The sequence below is a fragment of the Anneissia japonica genome, unplaced genomic scaffold (assembly GCF_011630105.1).
Source record: "Anneissia japonica isolate Jap-2015-1 unplaced genomic scaffold, ASM1163010v1 scaffold287719_len1884721_cov185, whole genome shotgun sequence".
Lineage (NCBI taxonomy): Eukaryota > Metazoa > Echinodermata > Crinoidea > Comatulida > Comatulidae > Anneissia > Anneissia japonica.
In genome coordinates, this window is record NW_022715822.1 from 974,223 (window position 1) to 984,517 (window position 10,295).

A 10,295-nucleotide genomic window follows, 5' to 3' on the forward strand; every position below is an offset into this window, starting at 1 on the left:
TGGTGAAAAAGATCATTCCCTGCCATCAAAATTTTTCCGAAGTTTTTTAGAAACATTTTGACTCCTCCCCTCCCCTAAATTTGAACCCAGATTCGCCCCTGCTGTCAATCACAGATAGGCCTATTTGAAACTAAATAGTAGACACAGATCAGATAGGCTCATGCCTTTGTCCAAAATATAGGTCTACATTAATTTTAATCAAATCAAACATTAACATTACTTTTGCATTTACAATATGCATAGGCCTATAAGTCATTTTTACGGTATAGAAATTTAACTTTTATAGAGCAATTTCATAGGTCAATTCGAACTTTCGATGAGTCAAAGATTTCAATTATTTAGAAATTGATTCAGTATAGATAATGGTATTTTATTCAGTATTTTAGGGCGAAAAGGCAAATCGAAGACTATGATTATTACACTGCCGCCAAGATCGGCCATGGGCCCAGGTGCAGCGAAGGCTGCCGACGAATCAGGCCCGTATCCAGGGGGTTTTATTATGGTTCGGGAGAACCCCCTTTTCTAGCAAAGGTGGGGGGAGGGGGGCCTCAGCTGGGGGCCGGCTGAGGCACTCAGCTGGGTCCCGGCGCAGAGCCCATTAGATTCCTAATACAAACGATACAGACGCTAAGATAGTTCAAACTACAGTATCGTTTCCCATGTTATAACGTTATTGATTAAAAATTCTTGTCTGATTCATTCTCAGCGGTCTGAATGAAGAGGTTTGAGATGTTCCTTTGTAAATTCTGAAAGCCCAGAGGCTACGAGACTGACTGTAGACTCCAGATATTTATCAAACCAAATCAAATCCAAACCAAACCAACTTTATTTCACTTGCAACATAGATTAACACAGCACAATATTCAATTAAGTCAATAAAACATATACCGTCCACTCCAATCTCATGAAGCCACAGTGGGGGTGAGGGGGCTCCTCCGGCGTTGCGCCACTAAAGATGATTGCTCAATGTCCTGGGTTCCGTTCCTGAGGTATCAGTATGGAGCTTTCGATTGCACGGCGACCGTACACTGTAAACACAGCGTGGAGGATTTAAACACAAAGCTCCACACAATCTTGACGTGTTTAGGTATTTGACATCATGATGTCAAATACCTAAGCACATTTAATGCTAAACACGTCAAATACCTAAACACATTAAACACGTTTAGCTTTTAAACGCGTCACTAAAAACGGGACAACATTGCGTGGAGCTCTGTGTTTAAATGCTCCACGCTGTTTTTACTGTGTAGGACGTAGAGCGTAATGACATCACATGAGTGATTCCGTCTATCGTCGCGTCGTCGAACCATGGGGGGATAAACTAATTCCCCCATGGTCGAACAAATCGAAAGTTCGGATATGGTGAGAAAGCACTTTCACACAGAAATTTTGTAAATAACGCCCGTCCTCGCCTCTAAAATGCAAGCTTGCTAGTGATTTCTTGGCTCTCTTCACATTTCACTAGACACAACTTCCGGACTCTTATCCTTCTTGTCATTTGCTTCACTATCTGAGTGTATTTCTTCTTCAGACAATTCATAAACTGGCATTTCGTTCTTGACGTCGTGTGCTGGATATACTTTATTACCATTGGATTGTCGGTTTGCCCTTTCAATGTCCCTCTTGGAGTTTATTTTTCGAAATGCGCGTCTGCTGCCATAAGAATTAAAACTCATACCCCTCACAGACTTACGTTTACTGATGCCCTTCCGAATAGGCCTACTTTTAGAAGTTGGACCGAATAGTGATAACAGAACCGGCAAGACAAATAAACCGTGATACAGTCCAAAAACAATCACCAAGAAGAGCGTCTTAAACAATGTACGGAAAATGTAGAACGAAGAGAAAGCCAACGTAAGCACGCCCAGGATTGTCGAAACGGCGCCTTGTAGCATGGGCATACCCAGTAGAAACAACGCGTTATTCATTCGCTTTTCCTTGGTATTTCCAGGTGCTATTGTGTACGAGTAGGTAATATGTGCGGAGAAATCGACACTAAAACCGATGCACAGAATAATGACGATCATGGATATGGAATCCAGACGCACGCCCCAAAAGGTCATGTAACCAATTACGCCAACCTCGATGGACGCGATCGCGGCGACAACCCAAATACTGCAGCTCAGACTTGGAATGAGGAGAAGCGAAACTACCAACATCGCCGCAAGAGCTATTCCTAGATTTTGCAAAGTGGCCGGTAAAATGGAAGTATACTGATCGAAGAAGACATAAAGACTATTATATACCAATGTTTCATATGGTGAACTGTCCAAAAGATCACGAGTTTGAACTAACAATTCTTGCTCTCTGTACGTGTTGCTTATATCTTTTGATATTAAAATGAACCGCGATGCAATTATGTCCGTAGCATTCTCGTCGGCGAAGACAATGTCTTGCGCGTAGTGCGCATACGCGTCGAGCTGTAAGAACTGTTGACGTAATATGGCGACAAATTCCTCATTACCACTATAAGTAATGTTTGCAGTTGCCAGATATTGCAGGTAAAAACGAAGCCATGATTCAGTGAATGTTGAAGAGTGAATGACGTTGAGCGCTTCGTAGTCTGATACAAGGTTTTCAATGCCTTCTTGAACGGAAATGTCAGAATAGTCGAGCGTTTCGGTAATGGCCAGCATTATACTCGGACCGAACCCACGCAAATATCTGTATTCATAGTCGTAGAAATCGTTTACATAGGAGTCGTCAGCCGCTAAGCTTGAGAGGGACAGACCCTCATCTACATTTAATACACCCCAGATACCAAATCCCAGATATACTCCATAAGAAAGTAGTATAATGAATTTTGAGACGTTATGTAAAACTACCGGTCCAAATGTGCCTTTAAAAAATAGCATTAGTGAACTAGGGGCGAAACTGGAACTCTTTGATTCTGATTGGGACGGTCCACCGGCGCACATCACTCTGTAGGCAACACTCGGTGCTTCGTCGTTGGGCTTGACTTTGAAACATGCCATAGAGTGGCGATTGGCAGATTCACGGTGACCGAACAACACCATGGCTGCCGCGAAAAATGTAATCTGATAGATAAAATCCGCGGTTACAGCGGCAGCGGCGTACTTGCAAAATATCTGGACAGATGGGAATGTGGAGAAGGCACCTACAGCGAAAGCAAGTCCGTCTGTGATGCTCGTTATGGTGATGGACAACGCGGCTTCGCTAAAGGCTCTAGACATCCTATCCTCGACAGAGTGGCGAATGTTCGTATTTCTCCAAGCAGCCAACATAATAAACATGTCATCGACACCAATACCTAGACACAAACAAATCAAAATTTGATAATCGTGATGATTCATCATTATATACATTGTCATAATCACCATCATCACAACCCACCTCACCCCATCACCACTACCGTCACAATTACCACCACCATCACCACCCCCATCACCATGTGGTGGATCTGTCCTATCTTTTTTTATTTCTAGCACTCCGGTTGTACTCATACTTTTGGATTCCTTAGGAGGTCTGCTTTACCCATCATCATCATCATCATCATCCTCATCATCATCATCACCATCATCATCATCATCGGTTGGTCGTTTGATTGTTGCCATTACAATTGAGTCAATATCATCATCGTCCCCGTCGTGGAAATCAACGCTGTGGTCACTGCGTTTGACACAGTTGTCTGATTGCTGGCACTCTTTTTGTTGATATTAGAATTTTACCAATAAGACCATAATCTTATACTAAAATTATACAATGTTGCAGTGATTATTTAATTCCATGATATGGTCATGCGAAACAATAATGCTACTTATGCCTGAAAACACGATCCTCACCGTCGCCGATGCTATCCACGTCTTCGCTGCCACCATTAAAATACCAACATCAAAATTTTTATCATTAGGCCTCTTTGTTGTTATTAAATTATTATCACCATGTATTAACATCACCAACGTCATCAACAACACCCTTATCAATTTCTATTTGATTGGTTTTGTTATAGCTTAATTTAACTTACTCAAAATAAGAACTGGTAGGCATGCTACCACCTCGGTAAATTCAACTTGACAGTAGCTAAGAAGGCCGAATGACGACAATATTGCAAGTAAAGCGGATATCACGCCACTGAGACACAGCCATGGTTTGTTCTGTACCCAGTCACGTTTGTTACTTGACAAGATCGCATAGGCTATCAGAAGCGAGCCCCCTACTGCGAAAATTGGTAAAATTTGATCTATAACTTTTTTCAATTCAGTGTCCAATGATCGTGTCGTGTAAACGCGCACATCAATTAAATCTGATTCGTAGTTCAGAAGAAAATTGAGAAAAGCACTGCTCCAAAGATTCGTTGCTTGTCTAACACTCCTATCAATTGAAAGATAATAATTTAACTTCACCGCAAACGCACGCTCAAGTAAAACATCAGAGCCCGATTGGTAAGTGACGCCGCCAACATCAGTTCCAAGGAAGTACTGGGTTCCCGCGCCATCTGCGTACACTGGGTATGTTATCTGCAAATTATCAAGATTGTCCACATCATCTCCAAAAGCCTTGAGCACTAGCAGAGGGAGACACTCTCCATCATAAGCCAGACAGAGATCATTCCAACCGTACACAGTATCATTGCTTACGATGGTTATATTTTTCAATTGTTCATCCAATTTAAGAATTTCTGTAAAAATATCAGTGGAGAGGGCATTGCCGTCCGGATCCTTCGTTGAAACAATTGCCCAAGAGTACAAAATGGTACGAGAGAGTCGCGCAACGGACGCAGCGTCAACATCTTCTGATGTGAAGAAAGATTCAACAATGTCACGATCTATTTTACCCTGACCGTTTAGTGGCGTATAAAGGTACTCGACACTGGATACACTTTGTAGGTATTTTAAACCGCATCCTAGCCCGGCTGCAACAAGTACAGGGATAATAAGAAATGGCAATGGACAGCGGGCGATAATACGTCCATACTTTGCATATAACTTGGTGAGGCCTTGCTCAATGAAATCTAGTCGAGGGCGCTTCATAATTCAAGTACGTAAGCTGTGAAAATAGAAGACATGTTTATTATTTTAATAAGTGTAACAAACCACATCCGTTATATTTTAACCTACACTCGTAGAAAAAAATGGTAAAAATGGTGCTTTATTGGTTCTTCAGCTTTCCTGTATATGGAACATTTAAAGGTTCGAAAAAAAAAGGAAAATTGGTTCGCTAAAGGGTCTTTCGACCCACTTTAGGTTTGTTAAAGTGTTTTTAGAATTATGTACAAAACCCTTGGAAATAAAGAACCTATTTACACTGAGTGTCCCATATACGGGACAGTCAAGAACATCTGAAGAACCATTGCGAATGTGGTAGGTCCGAACCAGGGAACAGTTCCATAAGTGTTTGATCCATTGACCGGCGTAATCGTGAATAACTTATAGGCATTGTTGACTTGATACGCTACGGTATTTCAGCATATAATTATTGTTTTTGCGGAGCCCAGAACCTCACTTCTCACCTTTTCTTTTTGTTGTTACCAGAACTTTAAAAGCGTACAGCGTCGCCAGATTTAAACGGACGTGCGGGAAATTGTGTACACATAAACTAGAAGTGCTTTCTAACAAAGGTTCATGGCCATTTTTTATTTAAGTTGAACCCCAGGGTGCCTCATAAACCTACAAATCAAAACATCGGTTTCAGCAAGCACTTACATTACTGCCATTGCCACTAAAGACGCATGGATGGCACGGTCGGTTGACGATGTGTTCTAAGGAACCAAAGATTGTGAGTTAGAATCGCATCTTGGTAATCATTTTTTTTTTTCAATTTTGAGACATTTTATTTTTTTATTTATTTAAATTTATTTTTCTCTGTTATTTTTAGTAATTAATGGCAATTATAAACCCAATTACGCCATTGTCTACTGTATTTAAGCATGGAGAATATTTCCTCCATGATTTAAGCATGTTTTAAGTGTCAACAGAAAGATTCGTCAGAAAAGTACATACACGAAGCGTTAAACGCTGGATGGAGGTAACCTCAGTTTAGCGCGCGGACCGGTGAGCTTTTATGTTTGGTCCAAGAGTTTCTTTCTGGTAGAATGCATATAGTGAGTGTTAGCGGATATCTTTAAGACTGGGTAAATGTTCGTAGTAGTGGGATTCCCCAGGGTAGCGTTTTTTTTCTCTTTTGTGGGGATAACCAACCTTTATTTTCCATTATCTCTTTTTTCAATAATTTTCAGTTTTATACTTATCTATATTCCCTTAAGTGAATAAATATGAAACTCATTGTGTATCCTCATATTTACAAAAGTTACATTTTTCATTTTTTCGACCCCTTTGACAGTTTCACAATGCACAAATCTTTAAACAGAATTCGCTCACTCAATCATGATACAAGTTATGAATATCATCTATTTGCAATTACATTTTTGTTTTTGTTTTTGTTTTTTTCTTTTTTGTTTTGATTTGTTTTGTTTTTTAACATAAAATCTGCCCATAAAGTACCGACGTTTAATCTGTACTAACTTTTATGGACATACTCCATCATGAATTATATACGTCACATTAGGTATTATTTACAATTTTTGTTAAATTTCGGTTTAAATAAAATTACGCCCCTTGTGGTCATGCTTCCAAAAGAATTTCTTATGAACGGACGTTTACACTATGGTATCATGAAGTACATGTCACCTTATGTCAAATCATACGTACACTCGATCATGAATTATGAAATACTTCACATCATATTTTTCTGATATATGCATTTTTTTCCTTGTGTGTGAGCATCCCAGCTTCATTTCTAATAGGTAAATCAATAATATAACGAAACGTTTTCGAATCAGAGGCTGATGAATCCAGCATTACCCCAACAATCAAACAAATGAAAAACAGTAAATCAAATATGGTTACATTACATTATAAATAGCTTTAACAACATTATTTAACTGTAATAATTTCAATCGTATTTTTTTATGTTTTATATTTTAATTAAAGTAATTTAATTTAATTAAGTAACTCGGACCATTACACAGAAGATATAACCCATAACTTGTCATTAAAAAATCAATCAATTACACATCAAAAACGTTCGATTTTTTATTCTATCAGTTTTGTCCAGTAAATTGTAGCGTTGTTGGAGATCTCCTTTTTATTATGTTTATAAATGATTTGCCTTCTATTATTCATTCCTCTGCTTTTATGTTTGCAGATGACACCAAATTTCATAGGATAGTCAATACTGACTGATGCTTATAATTTACAACTTGACATTGATAGAGGATGTGATCGGAACAAAAGTGGCGGTTGCCATTCAATGAGGGCAAGTGCAAAGTAATGCATTTTGGAAAGAAAAATAATAAGTATTTATATTATGCGAGGACTTGTTAAATGCTGTCGAAAATAAGAAGGATCTTGGTATCACTTTCGATTCTAAACTTGCCCATGTGTCGGACGTTGCTAAGAGAGCAAGTCGAAAGTTAGGCATGATATATTTTCTTTTAAGTTTTTTTTTTTTAACAGGAGTGGTTTTCTTCGTTTGTAAGGCAATTACAACTACACTTGATTATTGCAATAATGTACCTACATCGTAGAGAGGGAAACTTGCTTGGGAAAGTTCATTAACGTTAAAAAACTTATTCATTCTATTCGTAGCTTGCCTTACCCCGATTGTTTAATGGTTTTTAACTTACATACTTCAGCGTACTGGAGACTAAGAGCACATTTGTTAGGGATTTTAGCATAAACCAAGGATTCGCGAAAAATAGCATGTTATGTAGGCAAAATTGACTGTGATTTTGTGAGATACCTATTGAAAATCTTGTTGAACTATCATCATACAAGGAGAATACAACGTGTTTTTTGGACATCTGCACATTAGAGCTTTACAATTTCAAGGACAATTCCATACAGATATCCTTTATTGTCATAACAATGCCATGATATTTCTTTTCCTTGTTACATATTTGGGTTAATCTGATTATGAAAATACACCAAAGATACCCAAGATATAGTTTTTTAAATAGATATCATACACATAAGAATATAAGATAATTTAAACATATGATATAGATAGGTCTATTCAGTGTATAGTTCAGTGTTGAAGTCGGAGTTACATGAGTGAATGGCAGATGATATTAATGAGTATCTATTAATTTCAACTTTGAATTCAAGGCGTGCTAGATCTTTTTACAACAATGGCCACAATGAAGGTGGATCAGTGACAATGATATTCCTGCCAGTGACGTCTGTGCGAATTGGTCTCTCAGAAATTGTGGGTTTTTTGACTTGACAAAACAAAGAGTTTGGGTCGGTATCTGTAATGATCTCTATTATTGATCATTATCAAGGGCGGTGGCGAACACAATTAACTCAGGGAACAGTTCACGTTTTTTCTTTTCAATGTAGTCATTGTCGAATAATACGTCACAGAAGCGTCTTTACGGTGTGCCTAAAAGATCTTTTGTCGTCTGCCTCCTAATACTGTGGGTAGACACATATCCTGGTTGGATCATGGATGACTAACGTAGATTACAAAAAAAATGTTTTGTCGGATTATTATTTATTGAATTACGCTAGTGGGTTTCTGGGTTTTTATCAACTTTAAAGCAACAATAACCATGCTGACTGGTCACAGTACAGTTATCACCAATTGATACTTTCTAGGACTAACTATTTTAGTATTATGTATGTCAAATGTTTAGCACACATAAGTGGTAACCACGGAACTTGATGCATTATTACATCATGGAGGTTTTTTTTATACCTTATGGTTACATGTAAAGACGAGTTAATAATCCGCGCTTTGTGTGCATGGTAAGTAACGCAATAGGGACAAGAAAAGAAATATTTAACAATTGGGATCCAAAAAATAATTAAAATTACTGTATCAAATTATTCAAACTTCAAATAAATCTAGTTAATATTACATAGTGGATATTCATTTTTTTTTAATTAGGTTAAACTTCCCGCACTAAACAGTTTTTAATCCCAATGGAACATAATAGATTTTTTACATCTATAGAGGCCCAGCAAGGCTCGTTTCTTTGTGTTTTTCGGTATTGAAAATCATAGCATTGCCTAATAAATTTTTCACTGTCCATATAAATCAGCCTTAACCAATACCCAATAACGTTAACAAAACATGCAACATGTATGGGGTATCTCCCGCATTCTCCTCTAACACCAATATTGGGTGCTGAGTTGCCAACTCCTAATATGTAATTACAGAATTTTATTTGTATCTTATCAATAGATGAAATATCATCTAAACCCCACATTTCACTGCCATAGAGTAAAATCGGTAATATTTTAACATAAAAAAATTGATTCCATAAGTTTAGTTCCAAAACGTCCCTGAATTACCCTCTTCAAAGCTAATAAGGCTTTGTTAGCTTGTAGACAATTATTTTCAATTCAATGGTGACATCATCACTGCAACCCCCAGTGTTATTTGCCTATCCCCAACAATGCACTATTTTTTCGTATCTTTTGTAAGTTCGTGTGCAGCTCTACTAATTGCTTATTATGTTGTAACATTAAATAATATTAATGTTTTATGTAATGTTCCTGTGGACCTATGCTGTTTGTCGTTGCAAATTGTTTGTTTCCTTACTGACCAATCCAGAAATAAAAATTAACGAATATCCTTATTACAGTACTTACTTGAACACAGAATCTGAATTACATTCCCTGTGAATTTTCAGCCCAAGGTATTGTATTTGCGATGTTACGACACTAATACAGCACAAGTTGAATTTTACCAATGTTCAGTGTCTGAAACGGCTCGCTCCATCAAAAAGTTTTATTGAACTCTATGTAAATACGACATAACGAGAAGCAAACACACACTACCTTAATGGATGCCCTAAGATCAATTAGTAAACGTTGCCACCGAGCGATAATAGGCCTACACCATGCACATAATGATGTTTAATTCTTGACCTTGAGTTGTTAACAATGGTCTATTTTTCATGCACTCCTTTATTCAAAATAATCTCCAATAAGGAGAAGCATAGAAATACAATCAAAACAATGCAATTGAATTAAAAACGTGGCTTGAATAATTAGAAACTGGCATAAAATTAACTCACTAAACTTTCATCTACGAGCTGAACTAGAAACGGCCCATGGCAAGTTTTTGTCTTTCCTTATGTTGTGTAATTAGCATGAAAACATGAAAATGGTATTCCAATAGGGCTATTTTATATACAAATATATACATATACATACATATATATAACATTTATTTACAGGACTACATTCGTTGAGAGCTATGCTACACGATGTTTTTATTAAGTCCTTTATTCGAACACTGTATTTACCTTTCTTTAATGATTTATA

General features: G+C 37.6%; 1 protein-coding gene across 1 annotated transcript; it reads right to left on the bottom strand.

Annotated features, from left to right (window-relative positions):
* Positions 1-803: 803 nt before the first annotated feature.
* On the bottom strand, positions 804-9,881 carry LOC117109385 (patched domain-containing protein 3-like). The gene is made up of 3 exons (XM_033251700.1): positions 9,618-9,881; positions 3,986-5,007; positions 804-3,271 (listed from the first exon to the last, which is right to left on the bottom strand). Exons 2-3 carry the CDS (start codon positions 4,989-4,991, stop codon positions 1,452-1,454), a joined length of 2,826 nt encoding a protein of 941 aa, XP_033107591.1. The 5' UTR covers positions 4,992-5,007; positions 9,618-9,881; the 3' UTR covers positions 804-1,451.
* Between the last annotated feature and the right edge of the window lie 414 nt (positions 9,882-10,295).